General features: G+C 45.7%; 3 protein-coding genes across 3 annotated transcripts; 1 reads left to right on the top strand and 2 right to left on the bottom strand.

The window, feature by feature from the left end:
* Positions 1-202: 202 nt before the first annotated feature.
* cops8 (COP9 signalosome subunit 8) lies at positions 203-9,508 on the bottom strand. Its single transcript, XM_068329601.1, has 7 exons — positions 9,408-9,508; positions 8,673-8,743; positions 8,157-8,205; positions 7,731-7,863; positions 2,316-2,423; positions 2,174-2,236; positions 203-1,729 (listed from the first exon to the last, which is right to left on the bottom strand). The coding sequence occupies exons 1-7, from the start codon at positions 9,477-9,479 to the stop codon at positions 1,650-1,652; spliced, it is 576 nt and encodes a 191-aa protein (XP_068185702.1). The 5' UTR covers positions 9,480-9,508; the 3' UTR covers positions 203-1,649.
* On the bottom strand, positions 4,626-6,406 carry trim63b (tripartite motif containing 63b). Its single transcript, XM_068329600.1, has one exon. It carries the CDS (start codon positions 6,080-6,082, stop codon positions 5,033-5,035), a length of 1,050 nt encoding a protein of 349 aa, XP_068185701.1. The 5' UTR covers positions 6,083-6,406; the 3' UTR covers positions 4,626-5,032.
* A 2,969-nt stretch (positions 9,509-12,477) lies between the features above and the next one.
* Positions 12,478-15,657, top strand: LOC137605349 (homeobox protein engrailed-1-B-like). Its single transcript, XM_068329976.1, has 2 exons — positions 12,478-13,036; positions 15,338-15,657. The coding sequence occupies exons 1-2, from the start codon at positions 12,478-12,480 to the stop codon at positions 15,655-15,657; spliced, it is 879 nt and encodes a 292-aa protein (XP_068186077.1).
* Positions 15,658-17,225: the final 1,568 nt, after the last annotated feature.

Raw genomic sequence — 17,225 nt, 5'->3', positions numbered from 1 at the left:
TGGACTCGGCAGGAGGTCACACGTGTGTGTGAACAGCAGACGCACAAACATGGATCTGAACCCCGGACCAGGTGGTCTCAACCAAGCACTGAGTGCAGACACATTATAGTTGAAAATTTTTAGCCACAGATGCTGCAAAATTCATACAGAAAAGATTCCAATTGGTAAAATTCAGTAAGAACAAGAGCTGAATGAAGGAGTATAAATGGAGACTTTATCGTCACTAAAATGAATTTAATGAGGCCAGAAAAGAACAAACAAGAAACAACAAACACAATGTCGAGTAAAAATGTTGGCAAGTTGTTTCTAACGTTCAAACGAATCGACCCACGTCAAAAACACATGACCGAGAGCCTCGCCTCCACAAACAAACAGCTCAGCTGTGATGAACGCGGTTACACACAGAATCACATCAAATGTCTCCCACTTCCTCTCGTCGTCGCCGCAACATCAAACAGGCAGAAAGTATTTATAATTCTTCTTCATGACAAAAGCTCCCGCACCATCAGTTTTATTTTGGAGGAGGACCAGATGGCAACCAGATATGCCCTTCAAAATAAAAAGCTGCTGCTGTGTTGTTATTCTAAATCTGTATTTGCATCGAGGTCGAAGTGAAAAGGTCAGAATGTACAGATGAACTAAAATAGATGTTTACCACCTGCTGGTCTGAAATGTCTTGATGCATCTCGTTCCTTCACACGAGGGCAAACATCTCGTGTCTTCCCCTCCAGAATGAAATGAAAGAATGCTGAATTAGAAACAGGAAAATATTTATTCACCGCTCGAAACATAAACTTCAAATCACGAGAAATGAATCCACATGTAGACGCCCGCGTGCCTGACAGTCTGTCCGAAGGGAACCTGCGAGTGCTGAATCAGAACCGGGTTGTGTCGTATTCCAACCCCCCCCACGTCAGGAGGGAATGTTTCAGATTCCACAAAACATTTCTGAACATTCATCTGAACGACTAAAGAAGAAGGGATTTTGATTTATAACATTAAAAAAACATCCTGAAACCGGCGTCTTCTGTTTTTTCCATCATGAGTGACGCGTCTTCCAGACATCAGGTGAACCCTGAGCGATAGAAGCTCCGCCTCCTTCCTTTTAGTTTCAAATGAGGAAGATTCCATCTTTAAAACAAGAGACTTGGATGTCTTTTTCATTCCAAAGTGAGATCTTGGAGGTTCTGAATGCTTGGAAAACGATCTGGACGTCAGGAAGTTCCCATCTCGGCAAAACAGGAAGTTCCCGTCGCCTTCGGTCTTCATGGAGGACGCTGAGGCGGTTTTGTGGAGTGAGAAACTCGGGATGCGGGATGAGAATGTGATGACTAAGCGTTGGTGTTTGTGTGAACTCATCCTTTAAAGTCAGCTGTTAAAAACATACTGGGGTGGTGGAGGGTGGGGGGCAGGAGAACACAACACCGCGTGTGAGGGATCGATGTCCAGCGTGTGAACCGACAGGCGAAGCGGGTGAACATAAATAGACAAGGAGGAAGGCTTTCATGCAGGACGATGGGGGGGTTTTTGGTGCGTCTGACTCAGATGGGGGTGGGGGGGCGGGTCTCTGCATGAAGCAGAACGAGTCCATCCAGACGCTCCCTCCGTACCAGGAGCTGGATCCGTGCAGCCGTGGTGGAGGCGGGTTATCAGTTCTCCAGGAAAGCCACGTAGTCAGTGAGTCTGGCCAACTGCTGCTCATTTGGAACCAATGAGACGGGGGGAGGATCTGTGGAGAGGGGGGGGGACAAGTCAGAAGGAGGGGGCTTATTGTACCATCCATCAGATGTCGGAGGGGCAGGTTTCAGGTTAACAGGTGACCTCACCACATCGTTACAGAACTTCACAGCAGATCCCACCCCCCAGGGATGAACACTTATCGAGAGGGGGGGGGGGTTAGCATGGTGACAGGACATGTGTGCAGCAGATGCTACTGCGGTAACGTCCATCACACACCGATCAGAGTCTGACTCCAGACAGGAGCCAATCAGAACCTGTCTGGAGATGTTGGGGAACCCCCTCCTCCCCCCTCTGACTGACACACACGCACACGCATACACACACACAGACACACACACACACACACACACACACAGACACACACACACCCAGAAGAGGAAGAGCAGCAGAGGGTGACGGATGAGAGCGTCAGAAGCGCGCTGCTGCCACCTACCTGGCTTTTTGGGCATCACCATCCTAGTGGAGGGGTCGGCCTGCCAGCCCTGACTCACCACACCTTCACACAAACAGAGGGGGGGGGTCATCAGTCAGAATGTATGAATGGAAGCTCGAAGGCTACGCCGCTACAGTCGTACCTTTCACCGCCTCCTCCACTGAGAATCCCACGAAGGCGGCGAAGTCGTCGGCCGCGATGGAGGTGTAGGCCTGAGCCACCAGGCTGTAGGCCCGCTGCCGGGTGCTCTCTGTGGGGGGAGGGGATGGATGGACGTGAGGCTACACAGGTGCATGTGGTGCAGACATGTGCTAACGTGCTAACAGGGTCATGTGATTTGTCAGACTAATGACTCGGATTCACTCATGCAGCTTTTTTAAATGGAACTCAAAGAGGGTTGAGGTGAATAAAACTACAGGATTTAAACGTTTAGGATTTAAATAAAGAGATGATTCCAAACGTTAAAGGGGTGTGAAAATCACATTTTTTCAGGTCTCTATACATAGTGGTCCTCCCCAACCCGACCAACTCCTCCAACCTGGTAAACAAAAGCTTCCTGCATCAATAGATATTTGGAGATTTAGGAATTCATGGACCGGACCGAATCAAAACGATCAGATTTTGCTGGAATTGCCCTTAGTGACATCACAAATCTGCTCTGTGACTGGACAGAGTGATTGACGATATTGATTGGTTGACATGCCAAGGACGTGGCCATCCCCGAAGGGGAGTTCGTTCAGGCTACGATAGCGGTGTGTGGTAATGTCCTAGCTCTGAGCTACACACTGAAAGTTCCTCACAAACTGTTGAAGTTAGCTAGCATTTGGCTAACTAGTTGGCTCTGCTTCAGTCGTGTGTGTGTGTCTGTGTGTATGTGTGTGTCCGCTAAAGGCGTATCCTCACCGTCATAGTGAACACACACACACACACACACACAATTGTCAGTGTTCGTGTGTTCGTCCAACAAATATCTTCACAACCGTTGCGGATAGGAAGATGAAAAAAAAAAGCACATTACGCGGCACATTACGCGGGGATAAAAATGAGATGACAACCTCGACCTTGAGAAAACTAGGTCAAGGTCAAATTTCAACTTTTGTACAATCAGGAACCGGATAAGATAGAAAGACGAGGGAGAAGGCCAGTGTGAGTAAGAACACAGATCAAAGCACCAGCTTTGATCTACGGTCAGATATTTTGAATTTTGAATTCAGGGGTGTCGCGGGATGTTGCAGTTTCTGACTGCCTAGTTATTTTAATTACACTTTAAACTAATCTGGATGTTCTAAATCAAACATTTTGGATCCCGATGACGTTAATTCTTTAACTGAAGCGGATCTTCTTCCTCTGACACCACAACCCGCTGAGGTCTTTATCAACAGGCACCGGCTGATTATTCCAGTGCCGTCCTTTTCGTCCTGCAGATAAGTGGAAGCTGTATCTGCTGCAGCTCCGCTGCTATCGTGTCAAAATTTCAGGGTTGTGGCCTTCGGTGCTTCATAGCCTAGCAACAGTCGGTGTGTACCAACAGCTAGCAGCAGTAACAATAACAAGAGGGATGAGGCAGGACAGCTGTGGGGGGGAAGGCCGGAGATTTATCAAGAGAACTTTTTTATTCCACCTTCCCGATCTCCCCCGTTTTTGTTCCGTCCCAGACGAGGCGGTCGCCCTGAAACATTCCTATCAGAGCTGCATTTGAGCAGAAACAGTTCATTTCTATTTCAATCTGGGTCACGGCTGGAGGATAACAGCTCTTCAGTCGAGAAAGAAGGGCGTGGAATCGATAGTGTTTCGACATGGTGGTGAGCCTTTCCAAGGAAATGGGAATAAAAAACTGCCATCTGCTAAACGCGGAGCGTTTCTCACACTTCATAAACCTCCACCGTCTTCTGCTGGCACAACTTCGCCGCACCTGACCGGCGGCGTATTGGAAACAAAATGAGGTCTCGGAGCAAATGTTCTCCATGCAGCCAAGCAGGTCATTTGAAGGGGGCTTTTTGTAACCCGGTCCCCCAGGCAGACGAGTATTTTTACCCTACTGACTGTTAGGATGTGACGCGAGCAGCAGCTGGAGCGGCCTTTCTTAGTTTGCCCTTCTGACACGCCGGCATGGAGCTGGAGGTGCTGAGCAAGACGTCCATGAGAGGGAGGACGTGAGTTTTATGGTAAAGAAACAGGACCTGGCCTTTTTCCCCGAGTCTATTCCAGGGCCGCTATCAATTCTCACCCTCTCACCTCTTAAAAATAGCCTCCACTTTTCACCAGCAAAGGCAAAGCAGACAGGACAAGGCAAGGGCTTTTATTTTTACATGCAAGCCGACTGCCAAGTAAGAACAGCAACAGAACGGGAGAGCAGCCCAAAGAAGACGTACGCGACCGAAATACCTCCACGTTCTTCTTCCTTTGTGCGTTCGCTCGCCCGAAACGTCGAACAAGAAATCAAAAAGGATGCTCAATTCATGCAGCTTTATTCCACATTCCATAAATTCAGATTTTTGGGTGATTACAGGCAGATCAACTGATCACCGACTCAACACAAACTCGGACAAAAGTGAGGAAAAAAACAAAAAACACAATTTCTAGAAGCTACCAATGAGGAAGTGTAAATCAACCGTTGGACGTTCTTCGATCGCGTGTATCTAGACCCATTTTTAACGTTCAAATGGCTTCAAAGTACAAAAGTATAAAAAGAAGTTAAGAAAAAAATACAACATTGAAATGAAATATTGCACTGACAGTAAGGGGCAAGCCATTTCAGCCCACATCTCCTTCAACCTTACGTTTCCTTCAGAGTCCCTGCCATAAGCTATCAAAAGCACACCAGAATTTCCTACGAGTCTTTAAATGCTTCAAGTTGCATTATTCCTCCTCTTCCTCCTCCTCTTCCTCCTCCTCTGCGTCCTCAAATTCGTCGTCGTCGCCCATTCCGAAGTCCATTTTGGCAAGGACTGCCTCCACGTGCTCCGTGGACAGAGTGAAGTGGTCCATCTTCTCAAACCCTGGCTCTGGCCTGTCCTCCCCCATCGAGCATTTCGCCGCGTCTTTGGTCTGCATGATGAGGCCCTTGGATGCCACCAGGAACTCGGCGGAGCCGCCCTGCTCCAGCGCCCTCACCGCCGAGTCCGTCAACTCCGTGCCGGCCTGCAGCCGCTCGCCGTAGCGTTTGGCCAGAGCGCGCAGGGCGGCCACCTTCTCGTCCTGCTCCTTCCCGATCTGCTCCAGCAGGATGGTCTTGCGGTCCTCCAGGATGGCGTACAGCAGGTCGAAGCGCTCGCCCAGACCCTGCTTGGCGCGCTGGGCGTTCTCCTGCACCGTGCGGCAGGCGTCGTCCATCTGGTTGAGCAGCGCCTGCAGGCGTCCATTGCTGGACACCAAGGTGTCGATGGCGTTGCTCAGTTCACCCTTCTGGGCCTGGTAGATGCTCGCCAGCGGCGCCACTTCACAGTCCTTGTGCTGGCCGAATACTTTGCACATAGAGCAGGTGGGGACCTGGCAGCTCACGCAGTAGATGTTGATCTTCTCGTCCTCGTGTTCTTGGCACAACGGTTCCTTGGATTCCTTCGGCTTCAGGGTTTCCGTGTTGCCCCCACCGCTCACTTCCTGCTGCTGCTTGTAGATGTCGATGATGTTTTCCACCAGCAGGTTGCGCTGGAGCCCGTGCACGCCGTGGCGGTCTAGGACGACCTCGAACCGGCAGGTGGGGCAGCGGAAGACGCCGCCAGAGAAGCGGTAGGGGTTGCGCGAGTCGTAGAGGTCGGAGGCGCAGCTGCGGCACAGGTTGTGCTGGCAAGGCAGGATGACCACCGGCTTGGTGAACATGTCCAGGCAGATGGGGCAGCTCAGCTGCTTCTCCAGGCTGTCCATGGGGCTGGGGGGCCGCACCATAGATCCCGTCCTCTGGATGTCCATGATGGAAAAGAGTCTCAGCCTTTCAGTCGGATCAGGAAAGCTTCGTATGTTCACGAGAGGAAGCTAGAAGCTCTACTCGTCCCTTTGAGTGTGAAGGGTTCTGCTAGCTCGTCGTTAGCGTGTAGCGCCGGTGGCGTCGTTTCTATTCTGGTTGAGCGCTAGCAGCTCTGTCCTTTATACCCGCCCCTCACAGCTGGTGACACCCGACCCCCGCTCACCAACCAGAGAACACATTCCTGTCTGCTTGCTGCCGGGGTATCTTTTCAGAGAAACAGCCCCTCCTAACAAGTGGTGCATGTGTCACATGTCCCAGTGGGCACAAACTGTCTACCCACCCTCACCATCACCAATGCGGTGACAGAAATGGTGGACTGAGCAACGACAACCAGGGTCCATGTGACCAGCTCAGAACAGCCCCATCTGGGAGACGGGGTGGGATGGGGGGGGGTCCCTGGACTGTGGTAAACAAGTCCATGTGAACCCCCCCATGACTCCGGTGTTGTTGATGATTTTTTACCTCCTCGATTTGTTTGTCGTTCACCTCGCCGACTATTTATGTAACCGGCTCCGAGAATTGTTTTTCTGTTGTTCCCACATTCACGTTCAGATCAGACGTGTTGAGTAACAGGAAATTACTTCTTAAATTTCTGATCATCAGATCTTCATCAAATCTTTGACGTAAGTTGTGTTTTTGTGTTTCCCATTTTGCTTCGCACTTTTAAAGCTGAATGTTGATGACGTGTTTACGTCAAATAAAACTGTTGATGTACTTTAATTTCTGCTGAAACGATGACAGGATGACAAACTAGACTCAGGAAAATGAAGTATTTAGTAAATATTACCAATAAAAGCATCATCATATGGACTTGAAGTACATTTAAGGAAAGATTTGCTGCATTTATTGATTTTAATTCAAACACACTGGATGATCAATGGTTGCTCAAGTGTCTTACGACACATGTGTACATCAGCATCTACGGCAGGACAACACGACGCACCGTAAACACGAGGAAGAGCTATTCTTAACTCCGACAGAGGGTAACATCACACGGTCAGACGCACAGGGGAGCGAGCAGGAGGGGCAATAGTTTTAAAGAGGAAAGTTTCTCAAAATGAGGAATCTGTAGTGGAGAAGAGACAGGAAACACTCAGCTGAACCTGAGTGTCTAGACCTGAGTCTGAGTTTTGCTTAAGATCGACCTGGACTGACCATTGGGGCACCTGAGTGTCACACCTGAGATGAAAAAGGACCGCGTGGTCCCAGCACATTATTTCACATGGGTTGCGTCATAACTACAGCTGTAGTCATACGCTGTCCCCTGCTGGTGATGTCCGAAAGCACACAGAGGAAACCACAACTTAAAGACAGACTTCTCTCCCTCAGGTTGTTTCACCGTTTGCTTCAAAATGTTTGTGAAAGAAATAATTCATTTTAAATTCTTTAAGTTTAGTCTATCAGATAGAAGGGACTGTTTTTTATTTAGTTTTAGGACATTACTGTTCTGTAATCAGAGCTCGAGAGTGGATATAAGTGGGTCTGTACAACCTTGACAGAGTTATGCACCCCACTGAGAGCCGTTTGGGTTCAGAGGTACTAGATCCTAGAATGACACATAAAGGCCTCAGGACGTCAAACCCAGACTGTTACCTCTCAGGGCTTCCATGACGGGTAAAATATTCTCTGACCACTGGAAACCTGCGATGGCCGTGTAGATGCCTGGAAAGTCTCGCTGCCAAATGCGTTGGCCGACGCCCCAGATCGCCGTTAGCTCAGGGTTCGTCTGCAGGCAAGAAGAGGAAAAGCATTTCAGACACGTTCAGCACGCCTCACACGACACAATGGTGGCGCTCATGTTACTATAAAGAGCAGTTACTCCCAAGAGGTTATCGATGAGTCACAGTGATTCATTCTCCAACCCCTCCTGTTCGTGATAAAGGGTTCTGATCCTGTTATTAATCATTATTCCCACATCGTAGTTAAACTCCTGACAGCTGTAGTAGCTGTCATAGATTCGTAACACTGGAATGGATTTCAGTAACACCCCCAAAGCGGTGTATGTTTGAACATGCTTACCGATTTTATTGCTTGGGGAGTTCGTTTCCACAGATATCTGGCGTTATTCCTGTGGGATCCACATCAACAAGTTAAACAACACACAGAAGAAAGTCAGACGCAGAAACCTTATAATAGGGACCTCCTGTAGTCTGAAACACATGACCTCTCAAATCACAGCCTTGAGGAGCAAATTCAAAAGATCATGTACAAGTGTTAAGGAGGTAGATAGATTATATTAAAATATGATAAATATATATGACAGCTGCAATAGGGAAGATGACAATTTTACTGCAATGAAGGTTTATTTTTTTTCGGCAAGCCTCTTTATTTTACTGTTACTGTGCATAAATGTGAATATTTAGTACAAAAATCCCAAAGTACAGAAAGCAGCAAAGGACAAAACACATTTGAACGGTTCTAGATGCTTTCAAACTGACTGTAGCAGAGGTTAAAATAAATCTACACGCCTCCATGTCACCTGATGACCTCTGGACAAACGGATGACACACACACACACACACGCAGATGCCTTACATGTCATTATGGAGTAAATAGAGCGCCAGCAGCTGGGCGTAGACTTGAGGTGTTGTGATGCCCCCTGGAGCCTGTTCAAAATAACACAGGGTGAAAGCTGTATGGGTTCTAAAGTGGCATTCCTAAATGAGATACGTTACTCATTTTTTAAAATTATTTTCTTCCTGACATCAGCAACAGACTGACCCTTGACCCTTGACCCAGCTCAAGCTAATGTTACTCACTTCTTAGCATCTTCTAACACGATGTTAGCCGTCCACTAGCTTAGCTTACATAATTAATGGTCATTTTCCTGTCATAAATCAGTCCTGAGGTGATGTGATGACACACATGAGATAGAACTCATGGTTTAAAGTTTAGAAATTGAAATAAACAACAACAAACCCAAAGAGACAGAACATTTAAATGGCTATTTAAGTTAGCCTCCATCTACTAACAGCAATACTAGAAGCAAACATTGCTAAATCGAAAGGAAAAGACACGTTTTGTGAGCATTGTTAACCAACCCTGGACTTATGTCTGTGATGTAAATTAATGCAACAACGATTGGAACTAAAATTATCGGTGAAAAAGTGAAAATAAACGCTTGAAAGCTTTAGCGTTAGCCTGAGCCGGGCTACAGCTAGCTAGATGTCAGGAGAGACACAGCGACTCTCAGGCTACGGAAGCCTGTAAGACAACTTTTTTATATAAATAAAGATATTAAAATAATTTAATTCATAAGTTGTGTCTCACCTCGAGCTCTTGAGCTTCACACTGCTCCAATAATTTATCAAAATTTTCCTCCATTATCACAGCAGCAGGCATGTTGATGCCTAGCTGTTGCTCACCGTCTTCTTCGGCTGGAGAATTGCGGTAGATGAACATTGCGTAACGGTTGATGCTGCCCCCAACTGGACAAAACACGAACGACAGCCGCCCACACTTCCACGAAATATATAATCAAACATATGAAGTGTTACTGACAAACTGAAAAAATATTAATATCCAAAGAAATTGATTACTTGGAAATGAGACAATAATTTTATGATTTTATTAAAAAAGAAACATGTTGACATCTTATTAATTTCATTATCATTCTGTTATTGACCCACTACTGATCCATCTCCATGTTACTCTCCTTAGAACTACTGCACTGTGATTCCAATCGTCTTCTTCCGATGCACGCATAGAAATAAATTATATTTTCTTATTAAATTACTGTATGCTTGAACCTGAGCGCCAGGGCTGGAGTCTCTGATCGGCCTCCAGGTGGCGCTGCGGTATCATTCGTGAACCTTCCAGAACCGGGCTGTTGGAGCGTTTGGGCTGAGAGGAGCTGTGAGTCACTCATATGTTAATAAAAGTGATCAGAATGATTTCAGGCGATTCTATCAACTTTTAATCAAAGGAAACAGAGCAAAACTCTTTTTGTTCGACCACGAGTATTTTTTCCGACCTTTTCTGGTAATTACAATTTAAAAATTTAATATTTATACTTAAATGTTTGTTTTTTGTGATTTTATTTGATTTTGAATAGCAGATGGAATGACGACGCCTCATAGCAGGCCTGCCTGCCCTGTACCTCCAGGGATAAGTCCTTATCTCTCCCCGATGAGGCTTCAGACTCTCCAGCCTGCAGCTTCAGAACCTTCTGATGTTTGACTGCAGCAGAACCTTAACGCTTCTGGACGTGATCCGTTTATATCCCATTGATTCCACTCAGTTTGGAGCGTTTAAAAAATATCTGGGGGCTGGAAGAAGCTGCTTCAACGCTCAAGATGTTCAGTCTCTTATTATTAAGACGAATTAATTTATAATTCATATAAAATCACGTAATTTTCGATATTTACTGTTTTCATATTTCAGAAAGATTTTAAACATTGTGAAATTTGTCTTTCTTTTTTTTCTCTTGATTTTTTTCTCTTAAAAATCACAAATAATTTACAGAAAAATAACAACAATGACACCGGATCACAACAAAGAACCTGGAACTGCGCGTCTGTTCTTCTGAAGAAGTGTCAAGATAAAGATGAAGAGATGGATGGATGGATGGATAGATAGATAGATAGATAGATAGATAGATAGATAGATAGATAGATAGATAGATAGATAGATAGATAGATAGATAGATAGATAGATAGATAGATAGATAGATTATTGCTTTAAACATTTATTTTTTATTATTATAATTACTTATACTATAATCATTACAACCTGAAAACAAATAAATATATGTTCATGTAAAGAATTAAATTACAGGTACAAGGAGTCCATGGAGGAATATTGTACAATTGAAACACCGGTAGGTACATTAGAAAGACAATGAAGGTAATTGGATCTTATAATTTACTGGTTAATGGGTTAATCGATAAATATGAACCAGGAATTGATTATTAAAGTGATTGGGGATTATTCCTTTTATTGGCGACACAGATGTTTGCGGTGGCCGAGGCGCTCTCCGGCCTCCGGCTCCACCTTAAAAACAAGTGAAACAAAAGCCTTAATATAAATTAGTCCAATTAAGTCGTCGCTCCGTCCGGTCTCTGTGTTCCAGGAGGATTGTGGACTTTTCTATTAACGCTTTGAATCCGTTCGCCTGTCTGTTATGGCGCATTTATTATTCCATCGGCCCATTTTGCGCACGTTTTGATGAAGCGTTCTGCGCGCTGACGGTGACAGAGGCTTTTCTCCCGCCGCCAGGTGATGAACGTCCGGCCGATCAGGCGGAATACGGAGTAATTAAAACCTATAAATTATCCGCCGGCAGCTCCTCTCTCCCGCGCCGAGATAAGAGCGCGCTTTTGGAGAGCTCGGCCCGGAAAAGAATGCCGGCTGACAGCCGTGAGTGTTCTCCAGAAAGGAGGAGAGAACAGAGGAGGTGGGGGCGCATCAAGGCAGGAGGTGCGTATGAAGATGTAGGAGCTCCGTTTAGATCCATTTTAAGAAACGTGATGATGGGGGGCAGGCTGGTGCGCAACGGAAGGCCTGCGTAAAAACAGAGACCCTGAACGCAACACAAAATAACAAAACAACGGGGCGCGGGGGGGGGGGGTGGAAAATTCAAACGTTTCAAATGTAAATTGACAAATTCAGGAGAACCTGGTGTGATTTTTGAAAACTTGAAAAGTGATGATCGTGTGTGTGTGTGTGTGTGTGTGTGTGTGTGTGTGTGTGTGTGTGTGTGTGTGTGTGTGTGTGTGTGTGTGTGTGTGTGTGTGTGTGTGTGTGTGTGTGCGCGTGTCTCAGCTGTATGAGATGTAACAGATAGAACCGGGCTGGAGGAGCGCAGCAGTGATAATCTCTTGTTTGGTTCCTCTGAAGCTGCTCGCCGCTCCAAAGCTCCCCTTTTGGCTCAGAGACGTCCCACATTATTGGACATCGTCACCCCCATGTCCAAAAGTGTCCCGAGCGGTGATTGGCCCGCTGCGCTTTGGGCGTTATTCTTTTGCTTCTGGTTGGCGCGTGTGAGCGTGTGTGTGTGTGTGAGCATGTGTGTGTGTGAGCATGTGTGTGTGAGTGTGTGGGTGCGCGCAAGGTAATGTGATGTGAAGACTTTGTGAAGATCTGACTGTCATACAGCGGTGGGTGAGAAGCGACAGCAGCCAGCAGACAGTCTAGAAGTCAACTCGCCGACCATGACGCGCCGGAGCGCCTTTACGCAGGAAGGATGTCCACAGTTTGAGAATAATTCCCACCTCCAGCAATAACCGGGGAGAACACCACCATGTTTTAGTGCGAAGTCTCATCTTATTCTGGATACAAACGGGCCCACAGAGTGGAAGTGGATTGAGAGAACAGAATCACGTTGTTCAGAGAAGCAGCGATGGAGGAGCAGCGGGATCCGAACAGCACGGAGAGCAGCGAGGGAGAGAGCGTCTCTCCGTCCCCCAGCCTGCCCTCGCCGCCAATACTGCCCCTGCAGGTCGCCCAGCAGGCCCACAGAACCACCAACTTTTTCATCGATAACATTCTGAGGCCGGACTTTGGCTGCAAGAAGGAGCTGGGCCTCGGTCCGCGGGAGAGGGCGCACACCTCCGGCAGGGAGCGCGTCCACCCGCTGGTCAGCAGGCCGAGCCTCCCCGGGACGCCGTGCCAAGACTCCAACTGCAGCACCGACAGCTCTGCGTCCTCCGCCTCCTCCGCCTCTTTAGCGAGTCCCAAAAAGAGCAACGGCGGCTGCGGCGGGGGGAGCGCGGCGGCCGTCGTCTCCACCGGGGACGGCGGAGTCAAAGACGAGGAGAGGACCGGCGGCCGCGCCGGGGAGAACACCCCCTCCTCGCTGGTGGTGCTAAACGGCACCGGGGCAGCCACACCGGAGAGCCAGCCGCTGCTCTGGCCGGCCTGGGTCTACTGCACCCGGTATTCGGACCGGCCATCATCTGGTAAGACAAAAGTTTCATGAAGGGAAGCCGGTGCGCAAAAACTGGAGAAATCTCACCGCAATAAAGCGAAAATTTATTTATTTTTGTCTTTAAATGAAAAACTAAAGAGTTTTTTATGCATAACAAAAAATACAGTTCAATAAATCAAACTATTTTCAAAGTAAATCAGAAATTTTCTTAAATTTTACTTTCATTTATTCATAAAATTTACATTTGAAAATAGCCAAAATAAGAAAATTCATTTTTTTCTATAGGAAAAAAGATAGAACATTAATTTATTCTGTCAATTCAGAAGAAAGCTTCGTTTTGGTTTCTTTTTCTCTCAGTATTTCAATTTAATTTATAATATTACATCCAGGTGTTAAATGAATAAATCCCCCATCATTCCCTCTGAGAACTATTTAATTCAACCTTTAAAAATGTCCTCTTCTTTTTTCCTCACAGAGACTCAATAACATTTGAGACACACCTGGTTAGTCAATAATAACAACAGTGATTAAAACATTTTGTTAAATGTCCAGATTTTTAAAAAAACTTTTTATCCACTTATAATTTGTCATTTTTATTTGCTTACCTGCCTTTGATTTTAAAAATGTTATTATTATACTGAAATTTAGTGAGGAAAAAAAAAAAGATTTCAAACCCTGCGTTCGGTCGGACTCGGCGCGTCCCGTTACATTTACCGGCGCTGACGCGCACATGTGTTCCAGCTCAGGATCTGACGCGCAGACGTTTGTCCCCCCCTTCAGAGGGAAGCTGGGCGTCCGGCGGGACGGATGAGGCGAACACGGGGGATAGAACAGCGGAGTGGAGGCGCTGTTGATGATTCCGATCAGCCCTGATGAACACAGGAGACATTTTGAATCCATTAACTGCTTCAGATGAAATCAGTTTCGGTTAAAAGCGGCTGAAGCCCCGCGGCGCGGAGACGCACCTCGTTCAGGAGCTCCGCGTTTAAAAAACACGTTTGAGCTGTTTATTGTTATAATTATATTTCCCTTTTGGCGCATCTTTGTGATTGTTGGTAGATAAACGCACTTTAACCCCAGACACGTGACAGGAGGTTTAATCCTAACGCAGATTTAAGGGATTACAGCGATCTTTCTGGATCAGTGCGCACCGCGTTTCAGGGCCGTTCTGTTTTGTTTTCATTTTTTATTTCATTTGCTGTCCCCGTAAATAAACACCCGGTAAACGGTGTCGGGGCTTCCGGTTCTCGCTCCGGGGCGCATTTGGGTTCCACATCAGCCGACATGGATTTACATGAGCGAGCAAAAAGAGGATGAAATAATCTCCGAGCGGCTGTTGTTGTGCGATAAACACCTGTGTGTGTGTGTGTGTGTGTGTGTGTGTGTGTGTGTGTGTGTGTGTGTGTGTGTGCGTGTGTGTGCGTGTGCGTGTGCGTGTGTAAATGAGATTGGGCTGATGTTGATCTTGTGTTCAGAAAATCACTGCAGTCAAATCTTTACATTAAAAAGAAATTATTATTTTATTATTATTATCAAATGTAGATAATTGGTAATGATGATCATGTAATTGTTAAAATATATTTTTAACAACCTAGAAATTTGATAATAATAATAATAATAATAATAATAATAATAATAATAATAATGATTTTAGGAATGATTTTTATCATTTATAGTTTTGAATATTTCCGCTGCTCCCGCTAGAGAAAATAATAATAGTGTAGCAACATTCATATAGAGTAAAACGTTCTAATAGTAACGAATATTAACAATTAGTATTATTATTCTAATTTATAATTTAAATATGTAATGGTTTTTTATTATTATTATTATTATTATTATTATTATTATTATTATTATATTAAATCGGGGTAATTATTCTTGCTAAATAATTCTAAAATATATTAGTGGTTCCTACATACCTTCCTACAATAATAGTAATAATACAGTAACAATATTAAAGTATTAATAGCATACATCTATATTATTATTACTAGTTATATTAGAATTATTCTTTCCAAGTATCCTTTGTAGCACTACTAACTACAGTATTACTACAATTATAGGTAGTAGTACTACTGCTGCTACTATTACTAATAGTATTTCTCCTTTACGTGTGTGTGTGTGTGTGTGTGTGTGTGTGTTTAGATGTAATTTGTTATGTATTTTTTATTCATAAGGGGGGGGGGGTCAGGGTCAGTGAGGCCTCCTGCTGCTCGGAATAAAAACCCAACCCGCGGTTCTTTAGATCATCTCTGGATCTTGACTTCCGGCTCTCCGCGGCGCTGAATATTCATATTTCCGGTGTGCTGTCCTTTCGCCCTTACTGCAGGCCCAAGGACACGGAAACTGAAAAAGTCAAAAAGCGGCAAAGAGGACAAGCGGCCGCGGACGGCCTTCACGGCAGAGCAGCTGCAGAGACTGAAGACGGAGTTCCAGGTGAACCGGTACATCACGGAGCAGCGGAGGCAGTCTCTGGCCCAGGAGCTCAACCTGAACGAGTCCCAGATCAAGATCTGGTTCCAGAACAAACGCGCCAAGATCAAGAAGGCCAGCGGCTTCAAGAACGGGCTGGCGCTGCAGCTGATGGCGCAGGGACTGTACAACCATTCCACCACCACCATCCAGGAGGACAAGGAGGACAGCGACTGACCGCCCCCCCCACCCCCACCCCACACCCCACGCACACTCTGTACATTGTAAATAGATGATATCTAATTTAATGACGAGGCCGAGTTCCTCTTCATCCCCTCCTCCTCCTCCTCCTCCTCCTCCTCCTCCTCAGAGAGCAGACTGCAGACTCTCCTGACCGCCAAAACCAAAGATTTTATCAGACCAGCCTGGAAGGGTGTAAGTGTGTCTGTCCCCCTGAGCTGGGGGTGACACGGACCCCCCCACTCCCACCTCTTCTACTCTTCCTCCTCTCACTTCTCCTGGCGCACCTACAGCCATAACGAGCCCGCAGCGGCGGACGTTTGGGCTCCGGGCGGCTCACGGCGGGCCTCGAACCCTCCGAACCCCCCCCCGCTGAGAACAGCAGGGGCCCCACCAGACTTCAGTTTGATGCTTTTCTGGACTTGAACTGTAATAATCCTAAATTATTAAACAGCCAAAAAAAACAAAGAAATCTAACGTAATGATGCCCAAAGACGGACTTCAGGGAATATTATAGGAATAATAATCAATATGATCTGAAGTGTTAACGCGAGTTTAAATCCTCTATTATTATTATTGGATGGGTCATAAATATAGAATTAACAGATAAATGTTTTAATTTAACAATAATCAAATAAATGATTGGAACAAAAGGCCTATATAGTTTCAGCCCCCCTGATTGGCTGACTCGCCTCATATGACCCCACCCCTAGAACCCGGATGGTCAGATGTCTGTTCTAGATCAACTGGATCCCACTGAGGCCTCCTTCAGGATCTGGATCAGGAGCTTCAGCAGATAAATTTTATATGTAGAGTGTTTAGATCTCAGGTCCTTGTTATCCGGTCAGTAATGGAGGTTCTGTCATAAAACACTGATGTCATCAGATCATCATAAATCTTTTTTTCTTCTTCTCCACAACGATGAAGGATTATTCCAGGGGGATAAAAAAAAAATCTGGATCCAATGACGATCCTTAAGTCTGTAAAATCTAATGTTCCTCGGGTCAAACAAGATTCCTGAACAGATTTAATCAAAATCAAATGTTAAAAAAGTCAGAAGAATAGACAACAACGTGGTGGAGACGATGATTAAATGGAAAAGTGTGGAAAAATTAATACAAAACTGAAATCCGCACAGTTAAATATTTTAGCGACAAAAGAACACAAGAAACGACCAGTTTATATTTATAAGAGACATCAATTAATATCTAGAATATTTTTGGGTTTATTTTTCACTGGTGTTTGGAACACATCTTTAGGATCATTACAGTTCCTCCAGTCGGCACCAATCGGCCTCTCCGTGCGTCATTTCCTCTGGTGTTGCTCTTTTATTTGAGGGGGGGGGGCTGGTTGAGGGGGGTTTATTGTGTACATTTAAACCATGTTTCCAAATAAACACTTTTTTATTGGAAAAAGAAAAAACCTCAGACGCAATGACATATTTTTTGGGGGGGGATGACATGGAATATTCAATTAATAACTGGAGATGTGTGCACGCATGTGTGTGTGTGTGTGTGTGTGTGTGTGTGTGTGTGTGTGTGTGTGTGTGTGTGTGTGTGTGTGTG

The sequence above is a fragment of the Antennarius striatus genome, chromosome 12 (assembly GCF_040054535.1).
Source record: "Antennarius striatus isolate MH-2024 chromosome 12, ASM4005453v1, whole genome shotgun sequence".
Lineage (NCBI taxonomy): Eukaryota > Metazoa > Chordata > Actinopteri > Lophiiformes > Antennariidae > Antennarius > Antennarius striatus.
The sequence above is the reverse complement of the archived record's forward strand: the minus strand, read 5'-3'. Positions and strand labels throughout refer to the sequence as shown.

Excerpts from the sequence above, each read along its gene's own strand:
- trim63b (XM_068329600.1), bottom strand. The coding sequence starts at position 6,082 with ATGGACATCCAGAGGACGGGATCTATGGTGCGGCCCCCCAGCCCCATG.
- cops8 (XM_068329601.1), bottom strand. The coding sequence starts at position 9,479 with ATGCCTGCTGCTGTGATAATGGAGGAAAATTTTGATAAATTATTGGAG. Across the intron at positions 8,744-9,407 it reads GTGAAGCTCAAGAGCTCGAG|GCTCCAGGGGGCATCACAAC; the intron begins GTGAGACACAAC and ends TATTTTGAACAG. Across the intron at positions 8,206-8,672 it reads TATTTACTCCATAATGACAT|GAATAACGCCAGATATCTGT; the intron begins GTAAGGCATCTG and ends TGGATCCCACAG.
- LOC137605349 (XM_068329976.1), top strand. The coding sequence starts at position 12,478 with ATGGAGGAGCAGCGGGATCCGAACAGCACGGAGAGCAGCGAGGGAGAG. Across the intron at positions 13,037-15,337 it reads TTCGGACCGGCCATCATCTG|GCCCAAGGACACGGAAACTG; the intron begins GTAAGACAAAAG and ends CCCTTACTGCAG.